This window comes from Lissotriton helveticus, chromosome 3_1 (assembly GCF_964261635.1).
Source record: "Lissotriton helveticus chromosome 3_1, aLisHel1.1, whole genome shotgun sequence".
Taxonomy (NCBI): domain Eukaryota; kingdom Metazoa; phylum Chordata; class Amphibia; order Caudata; family Salamandridae; genus Lissotriton; species Lissotriton helveticus.
Window position 1 is genome coordinate 1,648,844,774 of NC_136061.1, and position 24,976 is coordinate 1,648,869,749.

Consider the following 24,976-nt stretch of genomic DNA (forward strand, 5'->3'; position numbering starts at 1 on the left):
AGTGCAGGTCTCAGCTGGGCAGTGATGTGGCTGTGGTGGAGGATGTCGAGGATGAGGCGTGCCGAGGCGTTCTGGATGCGTTGAACTCTTTTCTGGAGTTTGCCCGTGGTTCCCGCGTACAGGGCGTTGCCGTAGTCCAACCTGCTGCTGACGAGGGCCTGTGTGACTGTCCTTCTGGTTCCGGTGGGGATCCATCTGTAGATCTTGCGAAGCATGCAGAGGGTGTTGAAGCAGGAGGCGGAGACGGCGTTGACTTGCTGGGTCATAGATAGTGATGAGTCCAGGATGAACCCCAGGATGCGTGCGTAGTCGATGGGTGTCGGTGCAGCTCCCAGCACGACCGGCCACCAGGAGTCGTCCCAGTCAGATGGGGTGGGGCAGAGGAGACGTTAAAAAGGGTCAGGCAGAGGGGTGATCCTTGGGGTACGCTGAGGGGATCATGGTGGCTTCGGAACGGAATGGGGGGAGGAGGACTGTACGTAGGGTGTGGTAGCAGACGGTGTCGAAGGCAGCCGAGAGTCCAGGAGGATGAGGGCCACGTTTTTGTTGTTACCCAGCAGGGTCCTGATGTCGTTGGTGGCAGCGATGAGGGCGGTTTCGGTGCAGGGGTTGCTGCGGAATCCGGACTGGTCTGAGTCCAGAGTGTCGTTCTCCTCGAGGAAGTGGGTTAGTTGCCTGTTGACCATCTTCTCAAACACTTTCGCCGGGAACGGTAGCAGGGAGATGGGCCAGAAGTTCTTGAGGTCCTTAGGGTTTGAGTAGGGCGTTGATCTCGGCATGTTTCCAGCTCTCCGAGAAGGTGGCGGTCTCGTAGGAGCTGTTGAGGATCTTCCGGAGATGGGGTGCGATGATGGAGCTTGCTTTGTTGAAGATGTGGTGGGGGCAGGGGTCGGATGGCGAACCGGAGCGGATGGTGTTCATAATTTTGATGGGGTCATCGTAGTTGACGTGGTTCCAGGAGAGCAGGAGGCCGGTGTGGCTGGGGTGTGGTGAGTGTGAGGTGTCGCCGGCTGTCGGGGGGTCTGGGTGTTGAGGCTGTTGTGGATGTCTGTGATCTTGTGGTGAAAGAAGATGGCTAGCCAGTCGCATAGGTCTTTAGACGTCGGGATGTCGGAGCAGGAGCTGGGGTTGGCGAGTTCCTTCACGATGTTGAAGAGCTCTTTGCTGTTGCGGGCGTTGTTCTTGATTCGTTCCTTTTGGCGGTTCGATTGAGTTGGTGGTGCTTGCGGCTGGCGTTCTTGAGGGCAACATGGTTGTCCAGTGTCTGTTCGTGGCGCCACTTCTTCTCGAGTCTTTGGCAGGTCTGCTTGGTTGACTGGAGGTCAGTGGTGAACCAGCTGGCCCTTCTGTCGGTGCATCTGTTTGAGGGTTTCTTGATCGGGGCAAGAGTGTTGGCGCAGTTGTTGATCCGTTGCTTGAGGTTGCGGGCGGCTGTGTCGGTGGGGTCGGTTGGTGGGTCTCAGGCGAGGGTGGTGATTAGCTGGTCTTCGGTGACCTTGTTGCAGCTGCGGGGGGGGATCCGTTGAGGGTGGTTGCTCGTGGTGTGTTTCTCAAAGGAGAAGAGGATGCAGCGGTGGTCGGTCCAGTGGAGTTCGGTGGTGTGGCTGAAGGTGACGTGGTTGCTGGTGGAAAAGATGGGGGTCGAGCGTGTGTCCGGTGGAGTGGGTTGGTGTTGTGACAAGCTGTTTGAGTCCGAGGTTGTCTAGCCGGGTGGTTGAGTTGCTGTTGTTGGCGTTCTCAAGGTGGAAGTTCGGGTCTCCAAGGAGGATGTAGTCTGTGGAGGTCAGGGCGTGCAAGCTGACGACGTCTGTGATGGTGTGGCTGAACTGTGGCCGGGGTCTATAGATGAGGGTTCCTCTGATTGTTGTGTTGGGATTGATGTGGATCTGGAAGTGCCGGTGTTCGGCGGTGCTGAGGGTGTCTTCGGTGCTGGTCGAGATTCTGAGGGTATTCCTGTGGACGATGGCGATTCCTCCTCCTGGTCTGTTGGTGCGGTCCCTGCGGGGGATCTTGTAGTCCTCCGGGATGGCTATGGCAATATCGGGCACCGATGAGGGGTTCATCCAGGTGTCGGTCAGGAATACAACGTCCAGGAAGGATGAGTCGAGTAGGTCCCAGAGTTCGACAGTGTCCTTGTGGACGGAGCGGGTGTTATGTAGTATGCATCGGAGATGATTACAACCTGCCCTGGTGGGAGTGGGGGCAGGACGTGCGGGTGTTCGGTGGCTGGTGAAGCTGCAGCTCCAGCAGGAGAAGGGTCAGTGAGTGAGCTTCGGGTGGCCTGGAAGCAGGTGGATGGTCGGCCGGCATTGAGTTCGTGGAGGATGTTGGCGTTGGGCGTCGTGGTTCTCGCGGGGTATGGCGCTGGGCGTGCCTTAAGGGCGCCTTCTGCACGTGGCCACCATTAAGAAGGGGAAGAGGGGAGGTGGGAGGGAGGAGCAGCTGGGAGACAGGTGCGGGGAGCGAATGGGCGAGCGAGGGGGGCAAGGCCGCAGGGGACGCAGCAGCGGGAAGGGGAAGAGGCAGAAGTGCCAAACCAATAGAGATAGGAGCAATAATCAAACAAAAGCAAAAGCAAATAAAGGCAATAAAAGTGAATTACAGTGAAGTGAAACGTAGAAAAACCAGCAGACAGGTAGATGGGCAGAAAACAGAAGCAGAGGTCTGGCACAAACTCACGGGAGCAGGAAACACGGGCGCAGTCAGGTGGAGCTGTGCGGCGTGGGGAGCGATCTGCCTGTAAACTGATAAGCGGGATTAGTAGGGTGAGCGTGGTACTCGAAGTTGAGGATCGCAATGAAGGGAGGAGTGAGTGAGGATCTTGGATGGCATTGGAGTCTGAAGCACATTATGCACTTGATGTTGGCAATGGTCACCTTTTAGTGGCAGCTCAACATGTTGTTCCACACATCAGCACATGGCCATTAAAACAGGCATCAAGATCACTGAGACCCCATCAAAGTGACACCGATTAATGTGACAAGACCATGTGCATACATGCCCAGAAACTTGTATTACCTCCTCGTAAGACTTCCTCACCACATGAGTCACAAAGAGAGCTTTAGCTCCACACCAGAACCCTCCAAAGCATAGTTTGCATCCCCTGCCTCCCATCCCTTCCCAACATGGCCGACCCTCGTCATCAGTGACCCCCTATAAGAGGAGAGTCGGCCCATTCCACTACCTGTTTTTTTCGTTCTGCGCTAGACTCTCCAAGTGCGCTTGAAGTAAATCGAGGTCCTCCTCTAGCAGGATCCACGACCCCTGGGTGGAGGCCCTGCCTTAGCGGGCCTGCGTACACAGGGGCCTTCCCCTTTTCTTCCCCCACTCCCCCTGATTAGGGGTTTGGATAGGTTCTGCTGTAGCAAGCCATGGGTTAATGGGGGGCGAGCCGCTCGTGCAATCAGGGCTGGAATTAATCTTCCTGGCCCCTGCGGCTTAGGAGGCGTTTCCAGACAACTGCGGGGCACCGAGGCTGGAGCCAGGTCGAGGAGTTTTCTCCCTTCCGGTCTCGGCTCCTTGCCTTTCTCACATAGTAAACCAAACCAGCATTTGCAATGCAATAGGTCTCGCATTAGGAAAGTTTGAGCTATTGATATTGTAAATGTAACATTTTTGATTTATGTGTTGGTTTTGAAAATAGCGAAATTAATAGCTTTGTCGTTTACAATGCCAATAGTTATAACTTTCACAAATGTGACACCTATAGTATTTGTAATGCAATATGTGTTGTATTTACCTGACTTACATGTATTGCTATTACAAATAACAAAGGCTTTTAATTTTTTTAAATAATTAATACTTAAATAAAAGTTACTGTAATTTATAATGGCAATAGCTTAAACGTTTGTAAATAACTTTTGTGAAGATTATGTTCAGTGTATTTTATTGTGACGAAGATCCAAGAACAGAAGTGAAATATTAACATCTTTTTGTGACATTTGTAATAAAGCTTGAAACATTGAGAAAACATATTTGAACCAGTGATGCTGTGTTGCGCTGAGTGATGCTGTGGTTGCGCTGAGTGATGCTGTGGTTGCGCTGAGTGACCCTGTGGTTGCGCTGGGTGACCCTGTGGTTGCGCTGGGTGACCCTGTGGTTGCGCTGGGTGACCCTGTGGTTGCGCTGGGTGACCCTGTGGTGGCGCTGAGTGACCCTGTGGTGGCGCTGAGGGATGCATTCTTGGCCCTGAGTGATGATGTGGTGTTGCTGAGTGATACTGTGGTGTTGCTGAGTGATACTGTGGTGGTGCTTAGTGATACTGTGGTGGTGCTGAGTAATGCTGTGGTAGTGGTGAGTGTTGCTGTAGTAGTGGTGAGTGATGCTGTTGTGGTGCTGAGTGATGCTGTGGTGGTGCTGAGTGATGCTGTGGTGATGCGTAGAGATGCTGTGGTGGTGCTGAGAGATGCTGTGGTGGTGCTGAGAGATGCTGTGGTGGTGCTGAGAGATGCGGTGGTGGCCCTGAGTGATGCTATGGTGGCCCTGAGTGATGCTGTGGTGGCCCTGAGTGATGCTGTGGTGGCCCTGAGCGATGCTGTGGTGGCCCTGAGCGATATTGTTGTGTGCTGATTAATGCTGTGGTGGTGCTGATTAATGCTGTGGTGGTGCTGAGTGATACTGTGGTGGTGCTGAGTGATGCTGTGGTGGTGCTGAGTGATGCTGTGGTGGCGCTGAGTGATGCTGTGGTGGCGCTGAGTGATGCTGCGGTGGTGCTGAGTGATGCTCTGGTGGTGCTATGGTGGTGCTGAATGATGCTGTGGTGGTACTGTGGTAGTGCTGAGTGATGCTGTGGTGGTGCGGAGTTATCCTGTGGTGGTGTTGAGTGATGCATTCCTGGCCCTGAGTGATGCTGTGGTGGTGCAGAGTGATGCTGTGGTGGTGCAGAGTGATGCTGTGGTGGTGCAGAGTGATGCTGTGGTGGTGCAGAGTGATGCTGGGGTGGTGCAGAGTGATGCTGGGGTGGTGCAGAGTGATGCTGGGGTGGTGCAGAGCGATGCTGGGGTGGTGCAGAGCGATGCTGGGGTGGTGCAGAGCGATGCTGGGGTGGTGCAGAGCGATGCTGGGGTGGTGCAGAGCGATGCTGGGGTGGTGCAGAGCGATGCTGGGGTGGTGCAGAGCGATGCTGTGGTGGTGCAGAGCGATGCTGTAGTGGTGCAGAGCGATGCTGTGGTGGTGCAGAGTGATGCTGTGGTGGTGCAGAGTGATGCTGTGGTGGTGCAGAGTGATGCTGTGGTGGTGCAGAGTGATGCTGTGGTGGTGCAGAGTGATGCTGTGGTGGTGCAGAGTGATGCGGTGCAGAGTGATGCTGTGGTGGTGCACAGTGATGCTGTGGTGGTGCAGAATGATGCTGTGGTGATGCTGAGTGATGCTGTGGTGATGCTGAGTGATGCATTCTTGGCCCTGAGTGATGCTGTGGTGTTGCTGAGTGATGTTGTGGTGTTGCTGAGTGATGCTGTGGTGGTGAGTGATGCTGTAGTAGTGCTGAGCGATGCTGTGGTGGTGCAGAGCGATGCTGAGGTGGTGCAGAGCGATGCTGTGGTGGTGCAGAGCGATGCTGTGGTGGTGCAGAGCGATGCTGTGGTGGTGCAGAGTGATGCTGTGGTGGTGCAGAGTGATGCTGTGGTGGTGCAGAGTGATGCTGTGGTGGTGCAGAGTGATGCTGTGGTGGTGCAGAGTGATGCTGTGGTGGTGCAGAGTGATGCTGTGGTGATGCTGAGTGATGCTGTAGTGATGCTGTGGTGATGCATTTGTGGCCCTGAGTGATGCTGTGGTGTTGCTGAGTGATGCTGTGGTGGTGCTGAGTGATGCTGTGGTGGTGCTGAGTGATGCTGTGGTGGTGCAGAGTGATGCTGTGGTGATGCTGAGTGATGCTGTAGTGATGCTGTGGTGATGCATTTGTGGCCCTGAGTGATGCTGTGGTGTTGCTGAGTGATGCTGTGGTGGTGCTGAGTGATGCTGTGGTGGTGCTGAGTGGTGCTGAGTGATGCTGTGGTGGTGCTGAGTGATGCTGTGGTGGTGCTGAGTGATGCTGTGGTGGTGCTGAGTGATGCTGTGGTGGTGCTGAGTGATGCTGTGGTGGTGCTGAGTGATGCTGTGGTGGTGCTGAGTGATGCTCTGGTGGTGCCGAGTGATCCTGTGGTGGTGCTGAGTGATCCTGTGGTGGTGCTGAGTGATCCTGTGGTGGTGCTGAGTGATGCATTCTTGGCCCTGAGTGATGATGTGGTGTTGCTGAGTGATGCTGTGGTGGCCCTGAGCGATATGGTTGTGTGCTGAGTAATGCTGTGATGGCGCTGAGTGATGCTGTGGTGTTGCTGAGTGATGCTGTGGTGGTGCTGAGTGATGCATTCTTGGCCCTGAGTGATGCTGTGCATATGTGTATGTGTGCAGTTAAGCTTATTTAACTCTCTGTGTGTGTGCCAGCCTCTCCATGTAAGACAACGTGTGTTAATGCGGCCCGCTAAAAAGAAAGACTACTAACGAAGTATTAAAGGCCTGCACATAACTTGTAGTGCAACCTTAGCAGTTATGTTCGTACAACTCTCTTTGTGTGTGCCTGTTTATATAATAGAACGAATGTTAATGCAGCATGCTAGAAAGAATAAAACGAGACCTAAAACAAGTCTTCATGGCTCGATGCGGTTTGGGAGGTGGGAGGGGAAGTAGGAGAGGGGGAGTGATAGGGATGAAAGCGCTAGCGGGCGCATGCTGGAAAATGGTGACCTTCAGAGCGCGTGTAAAACAATCCCTTCAGAAACAGATGTCAACAGCTAACTATTTCTGCGAGTAGTTTGGCAAAGCTGGGCATTTTGTACTGGAACGGACATTTACAGCGTAACGTTTACATTAGGCCGACATTTCATCTTATTGTTTACAGCGTTCACTTCCGACAGCAATGTATTGTTCCTGGGGCAATGTGGGATGAATGCAGATAATGGTGGTGAAGGGGAGTAATGAGGGGGGGAGCACGCCGAAGCAAAATGAGGGAGGTTGTGAGGTTAAAAGTGAAAGCAACTTTGGGGAAAGCATGTGGTGTTATGGCCAGAGCTGCTGGCTTTGCAAGGGGAGGAACCAGGTTCGAGTCTCTGCGTTGGCTCAACATCCTGTCATTCTGGGCAAATCATGATCTAAAAAATAAAATAAATAATGTAACTGGTACTGATGTAAAATGCTTTTAATATCTTCGGGTCGAGTTCGCACTATATAAAACTACAAAACATAAATAAAAGCAACATGGGGGAGATTGGGGGGGTCGCAGAAGGAACACAGTGGGAAGAAGCACACTGGCGAGCGCAACAGGCTGGTGACTGGGTGACATAGAGCAACATCAAAGAAACTTACATGAGCGAGGTAATAAGAATAAGAAAAAAAAACAGCATTCATCTCTGCCCTGTCGGTGCAACCAATCTGAGCCGAGGCAGGAGATGGTGGTGGTGGTACAACATGAGGAGATGCAGCGCGAAGCTGCAAGTAACACAAGAATGTCGTTATTGTAAAAAAGCTCTTGGCATTGCTGTGGGGGGCGGGAGCGCATTGCTTTGAAGTCCGATGGCGGGGGGCAGCTTGGGAGGCATTCCATTGAAGTCGGGTGCGAGGCTGATGGGTTTGACGTGCACACGCGTCTCACTCGACTGGATCACATGAACTGGACGAAAACCACGCTTGGTCAAGAGTTTGTTTCGCCTATTATATACTTGCCTATTAATCCCTGCGGGATATAATAGCGAGACCTAAAAAAGGATTTCGCGAGGGTGGCTGATGTCCCCGGCACGCTACAGTTTCCGATAACGGAAGTAACATTTTCTGCTCACCTGCCCTTCATCGCTGGAGTCTCAGCAGCGCAGCTCCACTAGCTGGAACACTCACCTCCCCTCCCTGCGCGGACTTCGCTTCATCAGCAGGTGAGGGGGAGGTGAGCGCTGCCCTTCTTGAAGGCAGCAACTGGGGGGCTTTTGCGATGGCCCATCTCCCAGGCCTATCTGGCCTCCTGGGGGGCGGACCGAGCTCGGCCGGCTTCCCGCATCCCAGGGTTGCCTGGATACGATGCAACCGTGACTTTTTTGTCTATTCACCTCACGGTTACGACAGAGGGCATTATTACGACTATGTGGTGATTTCATTTGCCTGAGTTACTGATCTCCAAGCATTTCGGTATTTCTGGTTCTCCTGTTTTGCCAGCATGGAACAAGGGGCAGATCCCCTTGTGGTGTCAGGGTCCAGCTCCCAGCCACCCTCTGAGTCCCTATCTATGCAGTCTATTCAAGCTATGATTTAGGCTGCGGTGGCTGCAGCCTTTGAGGAGCGCGAGGGGGAGCAGGGCCCCTCTTTTCCTAAGAAACAAAGACTGGATCCCCTCTCCTGGCACTGAAGGGGAAGGTGATGAGGCGGACCTCAGGGGTCGTTATGTGCAGGGCCAGGAATTGCGCGATGTCCTGCAGCACATCAAGGATAACATGGCTTTCCCGGTTCCCCCGATAGATGAACTGTCCGATGATTTCTTCATGCGGTATCAGCGCAAAAAGTCCAAGTCCCTTCCTCTGCATCCTTCTGTGAAGAAAGTAATTGATAATGAATGGCAGTAGATGGATAAACAGGCTTTTCCACGTTATCTGTCCAAACGCTACGCCATCCAGGACTTCGCAAAGGATTTACCTTACTCTGTGAAGGTTGGCTCTCTCATAGCGGGACTGGCTTTTCAGGGTTCCATCATTACAGACGAGGCGTCGCCTTCGGACCCGGTTGACAAAAGGGTGGAAGCAAGATCAGCCTTATCCGGTAGAAAGCAAGCCTCTGTCACTAGTGCATTATGGAGCGACCAGTATATGAGGCCCACAGTTGCTGACAACAGCATTGCAAGATACGGAATAGCTGGAAGAGTTACTGGGAAGATAATAAATCGTGGTGTAAAAGACTGTGGGGATTTGGTTTCATCTGTTTGTACAAAACATTGACCCTCTAATAAAGCTGCATTATGGCAAAATATTAGAGGTGCACAGAGTGTGCTATTGATTGATAATGGATACCTTTAGAACTAACAAAATGCAAAGAAAGTGCTTTATAAATAAATATTATATATACATTTTGACCAGCAATTTTAGTCCCTTGATCTGCTCAATTGTCATTCAAATTTTGCTTCCGCCCACCAGAGCATACAGCATGGGGCAATGCGTATGCCCGCTTCAGCCATGGGCTCTCTTGCACTGTGAGTGACAACATTGTGCCTCATCACATATGTGCACATGCAAAAACAGAAGTACACTTCATTTATTCTTTTTTGATTTTTTTCATCCATCTTGGCCCAGCACGAACCATATTTTCCTGTGATGTGCATTAAATCTAAAAGGATTTCTAACCTAGTTCTAAGTACACCTGCCTAAAAGGAAGCAGTGGTTCTGTTCTATTATAATTATATGAAATGGTTAATTTATTTTAAATAAAAAAAATTATTGCAGGTAAATGGCCGCCAGGCTTAGTCTGTGCTATATTCTCTTTTCATTCATCTTTTTTGTGGCATATGCCTGACATAAATTAAATGCAAAACGTTTAAATATTACACCGGCTTTCCAATGCTTGTTATAATTTGTTTACACAATCCCAGCGTAAGCTCCACAGTATTCCCGGTTTGAAAGCCCAACTGCACTATTAACTCAATCGTAGATGGTGTGAATGACAGTCATTTACAGACATCAAATAGTGCTCTCTTTGGCGCACATCAGAGCATTAGAAGCAAGAACATGGTTTAAACATGCATGACATTTTGGCATTTAAAATGCGGAAACATTTTTGCATAGCACATGTAAATCTCAAGTAGCGATATCTCCATGAATGGCCGTTACTGTATTTACTTGTATGTAGACATCTGGTTCACTAAGTGAAGTCGCTGGCTGTGCAACCTGGAGATCCGAGTTCCAATCCTACTTCCCCAAATTTTTGACTGTGAACAATTTATTTTATCACTCTCTGCCTGAGTTACAGTAAAAGGCAAACATTTAGTATATATATATATATATATATATATATATATATATATATATATATATATATCTCTACACACACCTTTTCTCCATCCACTCAAAGAACAATCTGTGCTCGCCCCAATTTCTCACAAAACACATTAAGAGACATATTATTTGACATATAGCAGCCTTAATCTATGTACTATATTCTGAAAAGAAAATGTATAAACAATTTAAAAGACTAAACCTAGACAATGGCATTAATCAATGGAAGCATCACATCTTTAGATTGTACTTTTCTTCAGTGCATCACATCTTAATGTCAACAGCTCATTTGTAGAGTGCTGCAATCTCCTTGAATGTGAGAAGAGAAAGTGGTACAAATGAGGGTATAACAATAAAAATGTAAATCTCTAGGATCATAATGACGCATGTGTCACTTACCTGATGGACTCATGGTCTCCCTTGGTTTTATATTTACTGAATTGAAACCATGGCGTTTTAAGAGCTTGTTTATGTTTTCCCATTCTGTTTGATCCTGATGAAAAATCAAGGGAAAACAGTTTAAAACTACCACTAGATCAACACACAGAAACATAAAATGTGAGCGAGATAAATGACAAATCCATTTTATATATTTTATACACAGACACACACTTTCACTGAAGAAAAAAACAAAGTAACGATAGGTGACAATTTCAGTGACAACGAAATGAAAACTGAAATTCACCAACGATACTTACCTCTAGTAACTGTAACTCGGGTCCTTAAGTAACTACAGCTTACACCCCTATTGGCTTTCTCAAGAAGTGAGCATATCAACACAAGTTTGCCTCCTCTACCATCATTATGTACAGAGTTTGAATCATTCCTCGGCTTAGTTGAATGTTCATTGGCGGCCCGGTCTTATGAGGCAATATGACCATCTAGTTTGGTATTTAAGTATTCCCTCAATGCCCCTCATATACCTTTAGATGCAGAGAGATGCACCAACACATACACAACCACTTTTTCATTACACATTGCCATATCTTCTAGTCACTCCTTCACTTGGGCTGTAGAGCCAGTGCACCACCAAGCCACAAGTCTGCGCTTAGCCAGTAATATAACTATAGCAGTTAATTATCGGCACGTTTCACACAACCTTGCAGGGCAGAAAGATCAGACTCTAGTGTGAAGTCACCAATAGTGTTCTGAATAAATGTATCCAGTACTCCTGCACCAGTGACAGAGCCATGCCAAAGGAAATCTGCTTGAATCTGTTGACATCTTGCAGGTGTCACTAATCATAAAATCCATTTCAGGTAGGAGTAAAGGGGTATAAAAATTATCTCCTGTAGGAATACAAAATGTGTCAGTTTATATCTGTAGTCTAATGAAATTTGAGCTGTTGGTGAGTAGCAGCAAATTCATGTTTTTGCATCTATTGTCTGCCCATTATCTAGCTGCCATGCCTCTCTGTTTTTCTCTGTCATTTTGTCTAGCCTGCAATGTGAGCATATACAGTTGTGCCACCTAGCGTTTCAAATTCACTGACTACACAGTAGGAGTCAGGGCAGGAATCATAAGCATTGTGTTTGCACGTCTTAATCCAAAATATGGGAATGTGTCAACTGTGGTGGCAGCAAACACCTTGGTCTTTAACAGGAAGAAGAAAACGACAAGAAACAAAAGTAACCTAGCTGTATTGGGCTATTTCTTTTTAGGTCTGCCCTGAGCCAGCGCGCATGCGTTACTCTGCGAGGCTTCTAGTAAAGACTTTCAACTCGGACCACACGCTCGTGCGCTTTTATTTATTTTTTGCTCACACACTATTGACCTTTGCGTGCGTCTTTCTAAGAAAGAAAGCACGCAATTGGCCAAAGGAGGGTGCATGTCCCGCCTTCTCTTTCCCCTGGCCTAGGGAGCTCGGGAGCGAGCAGCAGCGTGGCCGGGTGCCAGCTGCATACCTCACATTCCTTGCCTTGCAGTGTGCGCGCAGCACGCTTGCTTTTTAGCAGAAAAAGTCTGAGAATGAGTCAAACAGTATTTTGGTTTAAATCCTTCCTGGAAATAAGTCTTGAAAAGCTATCCCTCACACTTTGTAATAGTTTTGGGTTTTAGGATCACACAGGTCACAAAAACCTACGTTGTACATTAGGAGACTGTGGCCGGATGGGTGGGAATAGGCAAGAGACGAGTCTTAGTTGTGATCAAACCAGGTTTTATTGACTGAAACAGTCTGTCTGTACAGGTAGGGCGACTCGACACAGGACGTGGTGAGCGGCTTCTTTCCTTCCTGCTTTTATGGATGACCCCCTCCGCTCGGCGCCGGGTCGGGCTCCGCCTTCCTCTCCCGTCGTGGCCCAGGTTCCGCCGAAGGGGGAGACAGAAACAGAGGTGGTATCAGTATGAGATTCGACTCACAGGTTGCTTTCGGGAAAAGGGGTGAGGGAACAATCAGTGCTTCAGCTACGTCCCGGATAGTGAGGGTGGTGCACGGGGGACTTACTCTACGGGCTTTTGGGTTCTCCCTTCCTTAACCGCAACCACCCAGTAACCCTACCACGTACCTCTGTTAGCCACGCCCCTCCAGGGGAGTGGCTGGGCGACTCGTGGGTCCGTTGCCCTCCTGGGACCGTCTCTCCCGATGTTCTGCGTAGGGCTCCGAGTCTTCTTCCACCCTTCTCCTCCTCTCGCCGTGAGCCTCCTACTCCTGAAGCGCAGTCGCCCTCCTTCTCCACGATCTCCTCCTCTGTGTCCACTGCTCCGGCTCTGGCAGGGCGGTCGTCGGCTCCGTTGCTCCAAGCCGCTTCTCCTCTCCACGATTCGTCTCGGCTCAACACTCCTCCTCCGCTCCACGCCTCTCCTTCTCTCCCCGCTGCTCCTCTCCTCCGTTCGACTCCGCTGCTCCACGCCACACCTCCACTCTGCTCCGCTCTGACCGCTCCTCCGGTGTATAGACACACCTGTTCCGGCAGCTGGGCGTCCTTTATGCTGATGTTGTGCTCCTCCTCTTCCTCACTCGGTCTGGGCCAGTTAAAGGGGCCGTGCTCCATATCCTCCTCATCACAGCTGTACTGGTCTAGCCCCTGGTTCCAGCTCGCTCTCTCTGCCACCTGTTGAAAGAAGAGGGGGGGGGGTCATAGTTTACAGTCGCCTTCCGGGATACAGGGGGGGCGTCCCCTGCCTCCCGGTTACAGAGACCAAACACCTCTTACATATATGAGTCTAGTCCCAAGATTGACTTATGTCTTGGTAGGCAGTGCGCGGTGTTAACTGCTCTGCAGACATCTTGGGGGCTGGCCTCTCTGAGCTGCCTCCTGTGCTTGCTACAATGTAACGAGTACTTGAATCACCCTGTGGCATACTTTCTTGTCAGTGGAGTGCCTGTCAATGAGTACTATCAAGACACATTCAGATGCAGTCAGAAGTCATGTGAGTTCAGACTCACAGGTGTAGGGTGACTCGAGACATATGGTTCGAGGCTGCCTCCAGTGGCGCCAGCGGGCGGCACTCATTTAATTTCAGAATGAAGGAATTCAGAAGTTGCTGCAATTGCGGCGCTTTGCTCGTGGGCCCATGAATACTCCGTCGCAACGAGCAACCCACCCCGGCCCAGATGGGCTCTCCCCGGACGCCGGTGGCTGAGCTGGCCCTAGTGAGCCTGAGGCGGGAGGCATGTCACCAGAGGAGAGCCAGGTAGACGGGCAGGCTTTGGAAATGCAGCTGCTCTCGAGCTGGCCGCGCGCGGCCCGTCGCTGTAATTAAATCAATTCATCAAGTAGGTGTGTGCAGTGCTTAGCCCTGGAGTCACTGAGGGACACAGTGAACCATGGGCTTAGGAAGTGTGGGGGACGCGGGGAATATATCCCCCCAGATTTTGGAGTGGGGGGATACGGGGGACAAGGGTGGGTGGGCGAGGGGACAAAGGAATTTCCCCTCTCCCTTCTGTTATTCGCAGGGCCATTAGCACGCGAAAGCGCTACCTAATGGCCCTGCACTTGGCCAGCCTGGGGTCAAAAATGCCACCTGCCCTCTACCTTTTGTTATTCTGCAGTAAGGCTCGGTGTTCTGGGAAGGGCAGATAGGGAAAAAAAACTGTGTCTCTTTTCCTTCATACCCAGAGAAGGCAAGGACAGTGTCCACTTCTCCTGATCTGCATCTGGCAGCTGCCTCCTCCCCTCTCTCTCTCTTTATTCCTCCATCTCTTTCCGTCTTGCTCCTTCTTAAGTTCTGATTTCAAGAGACACCTCTTGTATTCTCTCTTGCCTCTCCTTTTCTTTATTTGTTCCCCTGTGAAATGGATCTAAAATAGGCGGAACACTTTGGCTGGAAATGTCCTCATTTACTGACCGTTTTATAATCCCAAAGAAATATCTCGGGACGGAGAGAAAAAATAATTTAATACCTAAATAAAGCAATACAGAGTAGTCAGCAGACAGACCAGATTGTTATTTACACCCACACACATTAGCACCACTTTACAGAGTTTGCCAGTGCAAGCGCTACTTTCTTTTTTTCTTCTTTCTTTGAACAACATTGTTTTCCCAGGGTGGGGAAGTGAACAATTCCTAAAGGTACTGCAATACCTGGTTCATGGGTGGAGTGTAAACGTTTAATATGATCGTTTTCAACAATTTTAATTATTTTAGCTTATAAAATGTGTACTGCGGCTCTGTGTTCGGGGATTTGGTCTGTTTTAAACCAAACAACTCTCCGGGCGAACGCGAGCATGTTACGGGCGGGTCCTGAGGTGAACACCGGGCTGTTTGATAAGTCTACCATATATTGAAGCAGATACATTTTGGAAAGTTGAGAAGGAGGAGGATTAGTGGACCATTTACAGCCATTGAAGTATTCCATGTCCTTTATTGACCTGTGCAATACTAACTCCCCACTATGCTGGACCGGTGCTATATACGTCCTGTTTGAATTAAGAAAGCTTGCGAGATACAGGAATAGAGGCTCCTGAACTTTTAAATTGCAATCCAAGGAATGATTCATGGGGTTTATTTTCTCCAGACACAGAGTGGTGTCAACACCTGGCTGAGGAGTGCTTTACAAATCCGGACCCTATATTTAGACACGCATATTAGTACCTATATAGAAGGTTCTTGTACCTATTGTTTGAGTGCGTAATTTCTCCCTTCCCGGGTGGAGTGGCCTTGATTTGGGCACTATATCTGGCAGGTCCTGATGAAGGTGGCCTTCTATCAGCTTACAGCCACCGAAACGCGTCAATCACTGCCCTGAGAACATCCTGCTTTTGTGCAGTTTTTGTCTTTGGCCATCTCAATTACTTTGTCATTCGTAATTGTGTCCCCCAGTTATGTTATAAATTTGAAGGTTTGTCTGGATATGTGTGAGTTGGGTTTGAATGGGTTGTTGTCATGCTTCTGTCTGTCTCTTCCAGGGTCTTTATGATTTGATTGAATGTAATGTTTTTCTCATTTATGCTGATTTGTGACTTAACTATGTTGAAAAATTTTATTTATAGAAAATATTTATAGATTTGTATAGTTATGAAAATTTATTTGAAAACAGAAATGAAAATAAAAAATGTATATTTTTTTAGGTTTGTTGTAATAATTTTTCCTGAGTGGATTAACACATTGGTCTGGGCGCTCACAGTGTTCATTTGGATTAACTCCAGTGTATAAATAACATTGGACATGAGGGAGACTATCTTTCTGGTTAAACCAAGCTGCTTACATTTTGAAACGATATTAGCAATGGACATTGAAACGGGTCCCTTCCTGGTCCTGTAGCAATGTCCTGAACTTTTCAGGTAAAATCACTTACTGATTTCTGAATAACGAGTTTAAAACTGTTACGGTAACCATGTTGTTCCTCAATACATATCAAGTTCTTTGCTTATTCTTGCTTCCTTATGAATGTTTGATTTTTCCACGGTGGTGTTAATTTTTTTTCAGGCAGCCTTTTACTGTTGTCTAGTGCATAATTTGAATTTAGTCGCAGCACAATTGAGTTGTATCTGAAGGCAGTGCGAGTTTCTCTCAGTGGGGCAGTTCGGTGTTCCGCGTGGGAGAGGATGTGGTACTCTGGCAAGAGCTGCTGAATTTGGAACTGGAGCACCATTTTCAGGCTTCATGACCAGTCCACCAGACCACACTCCTGACAGAGCTCATTCCGATGCTACACCTTAGAAGGCCCGATAGACCTTAGAAGCCATGGTGTCTTAGCACCCGCAGGTGGACCCTAACGGTGGAAAGTGTGAGTTAACCTTGAAGGCCTGTCCACCACAATCCATACTGCAGTTCACCTCCAGTCTTGCGAGCAGGCATACGAAGAAGCACACCCCTGATCGACAGTGACTGTCACTGAGGTCACATGATCCTCGTGGCCAGTCCACCACACCGATTGGTACCTCCATTGGCCTTTTTCAGCAGTAGTGGTGCAACTTACCTGGAGTTGGAAATGTAGGATTTGCATGCACACCAAACTTAGGGGGTGATTATAATGGCGGTGGGACTGCCACATCACCCCGTCAGTGGCGGTCCCACCGCCATCAGTGACTGCATCACCGCCAGCCATATTAAAATGGCGCGTGGTTCCCTGGCAATCTGAAAGACCACCGCCACGCACCCGAATGGCTCTTTGAGCCCGCCAGTCCGGCGGAGGGGCTTGTGGTTCCTACAATGCTGGTGGTGCCTACCAGGCACCACAGTAGGGATTACGATATCCCTTACCCGCCAGCCTAGCCATGGCGGTTTACCCGCCATGGGAAAGTTGGCAGAAAGGGACATTGAGGATTAGCAGACCCCTTTCCACCCAGCCCCCAGACATGGGACCTGGGGGGCATCTAAGATGCCCCCCTACATTTCACTGCACCATGTGGCAGGCACTGCATTGTGCCTGCCACGTAGTGCAGCGATATATTTTACATTGCGGCGGATGATGCAGCCAGAAGCACCTGCTGCAATGTAAAAGATAGGCACTGCAAACGCAGTAGTGGCGGTTGCATTGTAATGCCTATCTTGGGGCCGCCACCTTGAAGGCCAGTGGTACCATTCCCCGATTCAATGGCAGACAGACTGAAGTCCGCCTGCCATTGTAATCAGCCCCTAAGTTTGCAAACTTCATGGTCTCTGCTTCATGCACAAACACTTTTAACATGCGAAGCCTGCTTTCGCGCCACTGGAGTTATGCAGCAATGGAGGCCAAAACTATGTCGCAGTGTTGACTAAATTATGCAACAATAAAAAGGCTGCAGCACAATGCAGTGTATCTTATGATACTTTATTATTTTGACAAAGTTATACATACTAACAGCCTCTGCAAAGCTTTTGCCTCATTAGTACCTGTCTAACATACAAATGAAGCAGTGGGAAAGGTGACCAGTCAACCTTTGCAAAGGGCCCTACACTTCACAGCAACATAAGTCACATTTCTTTTAGTCATTTTTTATCCATTTGAGCTACAAAATTGTTTAGGGTCAAATCATTAGATTATGCAGCAGATGATGTATTATGTAGCAAATATGATACAGCCATAGTTAAGTTGAAAACATTTCTTCACTGAACTTAATTTTGCTCCAGCATTGTAGTTGATCAATTTGTAAGTTCCCCAAACCCAAAAGTCAAGCTTGGGCACAATTTGCATTTTAAAAGAAGTCCTACAACACAGGGCTACGTTTAAACTGACCTCAGGCTTAAGCAGTGCACACATGCAAATGCAGAAAGGGCTGCTGGCCTTTAAATTGCCATGTCCTAATATATTCTAGGGTCTTAAAGGTAGTTCTGCTGCAGGGATTCTGCTCCTACACAGAACTGTGAATAGAGACTTGGAACCTCAGTGAATTAGGGTGTGCCAAAACTCACCTCAGTACCCAACATCCCCTACCAGACTAGCATCAGTGTCTGATTGGCTCTTCCATAACACCAATCAATCAATCAGTCCATTTATAGAGCGCGCTACTCACCCGCGAGTGTCTCAAGGCGCTGAAGGGAGAGGGGGGGGGGACGCTACTGCTCGAATAGCCAGGTCTTGAAGGATGTCCTGAAGGTGAGACGGTCCTGGGTTAGTCGTAGGTGTGCGGGGATGGAGTTCCATGTCTTGGCGGCCAGGTAGGAGAACGATCTTCCTCCGGTGGTGGCTCGGCGGATCCGTGGGACGGTTGCGAGGGTGAGGCTGGCGGAGCGGAACTGGCGGGTAGGAGAGTAGAACGAGAGGCGGTTGTTGAGGTATTCGGGGCCCATGTCATGGAGCGCTTTGTGTGCGTGGGTGAGGAGCCTGAACGTGATCCTCTTGCTGACGGGGAGCCAGTGCAGGTTTCTCAGGTGGGCCGAAATGTGGCTGTGGCGAGGGATGTTGAGGATGAGTCGTGCGGAGGCGTTTTGTATGCGCTGAAGTCGTTTCTGAAGTTTGGCTGTGGTTCCTGCGTAGAGGGCGTTCCCGTAGTCCAGTCGGCTGGTAACGAGGGCCTGCGTGACCGTCTTTCTGGTTTCTGTGGTGATCCACCGGAAGATCTTTCGGAGCATGCGCAGGGTGTTGAAGCAGGAGGATGAGATGGCGTTGACTTTTTTGGTCATCGTTAGCAAGGAGTCCAGGATGAATCCCATGTTGCTTGCGTGGTCCGTGGGTGACGGTACCATGCACAGCGCTGTGGGCCACCAGGAGTCGTCCCAGGCGAATGGGTATGTCCGAGGATGAGGACCTCCGTTTTGTCTGAGTTCAGTTTCAGCCGACTGAGCTTCAACCATTCTGCTACGTCTTTCATTCCTTCCTGGAGGTTGGGTTTGGCGGTGGTTGGGTCTTTGGTGAGGGAGAGCATCAGCTGGGTGGCGTCGGCGTAGGAGATGATGTTGAGGTTGTGTTTGCGTGCGATGGCGGCGAGGGGGCTCATGTAGATATTGAAGAGGGTTGGGCTGAGCGAGGAGCCTTGGGGTACGCCGCAGATGATCTTAGTGGCAGCGGAACGGCGGGAGGCGGACTCTCTGGGTTCTGTTGGTGAGGAACGAGGTGATCCAGTCCAAACACCAATGATTAGACAACCCAGAACATGGAACTTAGATTACCTCAGGCAATGTGGAACACATGAACACTCTTTCGTTAGACTATCGTACCAGTCCAAAACAGGGAGTAAAAGAAGACACGTACAAGTTTGTAATATTTATTTCTAATGCTGTGTTCTCATGCGCAGTATCTTAGCTAATACAAGCAGACATATTATAAGCAACAAGATTATCAGCATAGTTACTATTCCATAACATACAGAGGGAGAAAGCATGTTATAATGCTAAATGGAAACAGGTTTAAAATATACCTATATTTCACCCTCCCTTGCTAGTAGGTTATTTTATATCTACAGAAGGTCTCTTGGGATTACAAAGGCTGCCCCATACCTCTGGTACTAGCAGAAATGGTTCACATCAGATTCTACACCAGCTCTCAGCATACGAATGTTCACCAAGTGTGTGTGATCATGCCTACGCAGTGCATTATTAAACGCGCCAATCTCAGAGGTGGTCACAGCTGCATATATGTTAACGTGCACTAATCAGTCCGAACAACAACCACCGTGTTGAAATAACCTTGAAGGCCTCGGCACTCACTGTTTAGACTAAGCTTACCAAGCAAGGCTGCTAATATAGAAGAACATGTTATTCTCGTGTGAAGCAAAACACTCTGCTAAACTCTAAACATTTAATAAAGTGTGTGCCGTGTGCAAAGGCGGCAGAAAGGAAAAATTATGTTTAAACTTCTAAAAAGCTCATGTCAACTTAACACTGTGTGAATGTAAGGCTCAGCCCCACGACACCCTCCCTTGATCAAGGTATGGATAAGAAGGAGACAAATTTGGAAAGCAGAGTTCAAGAACAACAGTCAGAACCAAGTTCAAATTGCCACAAGTGAAAAAACGGAAGCAAACTCCAAGTACTTCAAATCAAGCAATTTTATCCACGGGCATAGAGAAGTCAATAGGTCTGGGTGTAAAAAAAATGAAGACGAGAGAAAAAAATAAAAACATCCGATGTCCAACATGTGACCTCGGTCATGGAAGAGAGAAGCGATAAGCCACCTCAATCCAACAATGTATATGCAAAGTATGTCGCAACAGCCTCCAATAGGAAGTCATTGTTCTCATCTGAAAACATTTCAGCCATCCAATTTAGCAAAGGGAAGGAACATACATGTTCCTCAATACCCGGAGCCTCTAGCACTATCAGAGGACAACTCAGGTCTTCTTCAATGTAACTGCATGCCAATAAATCATGCACCGCTGCGAACACATTCCAACGTCCTAGGACTCCATGCATCGCTGCAAAGGCCATAATCCCTCCGCCAGAACAAAGCAATTCATGAGCAACTAAGGGGCTCATCAGTTGATCATAATCCGCGTTGGGAGACACCGTATTGCAGAGACACAAATCCAGGGCCGAGTCGAAATCGCAACTCAGGCAATGAAAGACAGGCTGGATGCATGTGAAAAAGGAAAATCGAAACGATAATCCATAAGGTGCACTCAATGTAGCAAGAGGCAGGGCTCCATAATATTCAAGCATTCGGTTGCGGAGCAACAGCAGCCATGACCGATCTTCTCGCAACACATGACGTGCATCCATTTTGAAATAAACAAAAAAACAGAAGTACGCCTGCAACCAGAGCGAGCATTAAGGGGAATCCACCAAACAGGCTGGAAAAAAATCGAATGATAAATGATGCCAGGAACACACCAAATATAGTTTGAAAATAAGTCACAAGGCCACTGCTAACAACTTTAAAAAAGAGAGCCAGCCCTGTGGTGGAGGACGCATTAAGGATAGTGTGAATTAATTCACCGAAATGCAAGGGCAAATCCGTATTTAATAAAGCATGCACTTCTGTGCGGGTGTTTGCCACTTGAAGGACAAATGTTTCACGAGCAGATGTGAGGGCGACTTGTTTCTGAGACAATAGAGCTCTTATGCGACTCATCTTGTTGAACTCTGCTTTTAAGGTCGGAATCGACGGCCAGATGGAAACATCGAGCTTCCCATGTGGAGGAAGAAACATTACGTTTTTACAGCAGACTACACGTTCACTGACTGTAACCACGTAAGGAATGCCGGCTACCATCCCACAACAATCCTCATTATTTAAAAGTAAATAACTACCGTTTGCTAGTAATGTGAATGTGGGTATGATGGCAGGTGCCGGTGTACCTTTTAAAATACAGGCTAAATTTGGCTCATTCTGATTACAAGAGCCATGCAATTGGATATTCCTACACATTAATGAGTGATCTGGTGTTTTAGTGCAATCCTCTCCATTCAAATAAACCTCTTTTCCCTCCCTAAGGCACCTATAGGTAAACGGTAGTGACCAAGCTTCATGAAGATAAGCGGTGCCCAGAGGTTCATATCTACCAATTGCGTAGTACTTTATGCAGGCCTCGAATTTGAACAGAGGGAAAGGTAAAGTGATTAACCTATGGACTAGCCGCATAGCAGCATTTGTCTCGGCCACAGAAAACGGCAAAGGTTCCAACTTCTCAATGTGTGACATAGAAAAAGTTGCATCTTTCATAGACATAAAACATTGCTTTTCAGTTAAATTAAAAGGGGCAAACAAAGAGGATGTATTCATATAGTGCCAGGGTACTTTTACTGACTTCAACGTCTGCAAAGTCCAGGCAAATTGCATAATATAACGCATCAGATTTTGACCATGGCACAAAACAGACACATCTTCTTGCAGAATATCAACAACAGATGAAACTATATTATCTAATGTGTAAATGCGGGAAGAAAGCGTGTTAATGCTGTTATCTACAACTGCTAGCACTTTATCTAAATTCGCTTGTTCTATAGCTCTAATGCGAGAAGCAGCCTCAATCTGGGACCGTTTCCAAACCTCGTTACAAATAGAATATATACATCTCTTAGATCTGCCGGAAGCGGGCCTTTGACAAAATCATTCAGATCAACATCGTCAGTCAATTTAGATAAATGCAGCTTAACTGACGCTAAAGTGGAATGTTTGAGCCAACTCTGACATAATTTGCCTACAGAATAGGTAGCCACAGAATGGCCACTTTCAAAACGGGGATCCACCCTAACCTTTATGTAGCCTTGAGCTAAACCCAGAAAACGATGTTGACAAGAATCTGCACTTTTGTGCCACAGCAACCAACCCTTACGATCCAAGCTTGTTGGACTTTGGCCCTTAGGGCAGGTTCACCCCTAGACTTTTTGCTTGAAATGGTGACCTGGAGATGGTGATTTTGGGATTCTGCGCACTTTCACTGTGTCCCAGTGGAAAGTGCATGCGCACTCTGAGTGCATGTGCTGAGCTAGGCCTGCCCGCCCATAGGAATGCATGGGGAATGTATGTGTCCCTGGTAGTTCCTGATGCGTGGGGTGTACAGGCTTGAGTCTGGTATGTGTGAACTCGTGTGAGTGAATGCTGCGCAACGGTGTATGCAGCATGTATGTGTCTAGTAGCGAAGCGCCATTTCTAGACATGGCTGTACGTGTGCTGTGAGGGTGCTGGCGTGTGATTGGCTGGAGCTGGCTGGCATGCCAGGCTCCAGGAAGTCTGGATGGGTCTGCCCGGTGGTGAGTGGGAGATCTGCATGAGTAATGTGTGGGAGGAGTGTACCTGTGTCCTGGATGGGCTGGGTTTTCCCCACACAATGCTGGCTCCGCCCCCCTGTGGTGTGTCTAATGACCCCAGCCCTGCCAGTGAATAGAGAGGGTGGTTGAGGTAAACAGAGTACTCAAGAACCAGCTGCGACTGGTTCCGCCCCCACTCTGCACCCTTGAACAAAGGAATGCACTGTATAAAAATGGGGCTGTGTCCCCACAGAAGTTGTTCTCTTCCAGGATCCTGAGGGGGCTGTTGCTGCTGCTGCTGGGCCAGAGGACCGCCACTTGGGGTGTCTCCCTGCCTGGAGACCCAGTGTGCTGGCTCTGGGCCCAGCCTTGCCCCCTGCCCCTTGAAAGGACTTTTGCTGGACTTTGGGCTGTCCTCTAGCGCTGGGAGCGCTGGAATTGCCTCTTAGCGCTTGCAGATTCCTCCTAGCGCCTGGGAGCGCTTTATTTCGTCCTAGCGCTGGGAGCGCTGTGGTTTGTGCCCCCCTAGCGCTTGAGAGCGCTTGATTTTGACCAGCAGCGCCTGGGAGCGCTTCTGTAAGGCAGGTGCCCACCCTGCACTTCGCGGCTCGAGCGGCTGCCCACGCCGCATATTTGTTTGATTTATTGATCTACGAGGGAGCCCACTCCTCGGATCATCTGGGAAGCCGCCTGCCTGCCTAGAAGCGAGCCGCCGCGCTGCCCGCGGCGACCCGGAAGTCCCGCCTCCCTACCCCCAGGGCCGCGCTGCCATTGGCGGCCCCAGAGGAAGTCAGGCGGATTGCCACCTGACGAGGCCAGGCGGGAGACTGAGGAAGCAGCCGGCGCGTCATAGCCCGGCCGCGCTGGGATTGGCCCAGGCGGTCGAGCCCCCCCTGCCGCGTCATTGGAGGAGCGGAGGGACAAGAGACGAGAGGAAAGGAGCCCCGCCGTCCAGGAAGAGTCCTGGACCTTCGAGGCCCCGGAGGCGAAGTGTGGAGAAGCCCCCGAGGAGCGGGAGCTCTCGCGGAGGAGCCGCCGCCCGGGAGTGAGAAGCCCAGCAGCCGGTGAGTGAAAGCCGGCTAGGGAGAGAGGCGCGAGGTCGCGCACCCTCTCCCCCCCCCTGCCTCTACTCGAGCGGCCCCACTTGACAGCGGGCCGCTCCCCCAGGGCGTACCTTGCGTCACGAGTCCCCCAGAGGGGGGGACTCACCCCAGAAGCGCCCCACTTGCTCGAGGGTCCCCCGTGAGGGGCCCCCACAGCCCAGCGAGGCTGCACCCTTGTTGTTGGAGCCCAGAGAGGGGTCCAAGGTGGCATTTGTTTGTTGGCGCCACGAGGTTCCAGGTGCTAATTGTGGAGGAGCCCAGAGAGGCTCCTGGGGGCCATTTGTTCTTTGAGCCAGAGAGGCTCTGAGGGGGCATTTCCTTGCTTTTCGAGCCCAGAGAGGCTCATTGCCCATTCTTGTGAAGAGCCTGAGAGAGGCTCAGGGCACCAGTTCTTGTCCAGGAGCCCAGAGAGGCTCCGCAGTGCCACAGTGGTGGTTCTTGAGCCCAGAGAGGCTCCAACTTTGCCCTAACTTTCCCTGCACCAGTTGCCCAGCACTTTGTGGGCAACTGCTACGTTTAGGCCCTGACATTGGGACACAGGGACAGTCACAGGTGGTGACTTACGTGAGTTTGGCGCAATTGTACTTTCTATGCACCTCTGAATGTATTGTTTATGCGTCATGTGCCTTTACACCTCTGAATGAATGTTATGCATTGCATCATGTGTTTTCCTCTTACACCCCTACAGGTATTGTAATACATAGGTGGTTGTTTTCTCCCTAGTACAGGTGGTGCTAGTGAGACCCTGGTTACCAGTAATTACTGGTTGTGCGCTCTATTGTTATATTGTGTGCTATTTTGTGCTATATTCTATGTACTAAGTGCTATTTCTGAAAGTGCTACTTCTGATTCCTGACAGTGGTCCAGGTGGCCCTGTCTTGTAAATAATCCCTTGTAAATTCTGCCCGTGCCTCTGGCACATTGTGAAGTGTGTGTTTTATCTAATGTGTTTTGGTGTAATACAAAGGCTATTTTTATATAACCTTGTGTGGAGTTTCCTTTGTGGTGGGCCTTTGGTTGTTGTTGCTGGGGTGCGTGCGCAAATACTTAGCCTACATCGCCTCCAAGTTTAGCCTTGCTGCTCGCGCCACGTTACCTAGAGGGTGAGTAGGGGTTATCTTGGCGTGTAACTCCCTTGCCCTGACTTGGGTGTGGTGGTCTCTGACTGACTTTGGCGAAAGCCCTGGCCAGCCGGGGATCCCATTTCCAACATTGGCGGCAAGCGGCGGGATAAGGATTTGTGTTTGCGTTGTACCTTAGTAGTAACTGGCCATACCACAAAACTCTGCATTTTAGATAAAAACATTTTGGGGATTGTTTTTGGAAGTTCCATTATTTTCTTCTCCTGAAGAGTGTCATTTGATTGTGTTCAGTACATTTG

The 24,976-nt window shown here is 49.5% G+C and overlaps 1 protein-coding gene across 2 annotated transcripts in view; it reads right to left on the reverse strand.

Moving 5' to 3' along the window:
* CEP70 (centrosomal protein 70) overlaps positions 1-24,976 on the reverse strand; it is a 505,009-nt gene that overhangs the window by 432,314 nt on the left and 47,719 nt on the right. For both annotated transcript variants that reach the window (XM_078682403.1, XM_078682404.1), the window contains exon 4: positions 10,398-10,491. In XM_078682403.1, the coding sequence (XP_078538529.1) occupies positions 10,398-10,491 (94 nt within the window). The remainder of the gene's footprint in view (positions 1-10,397; positions 10,492-24,976) is intronic.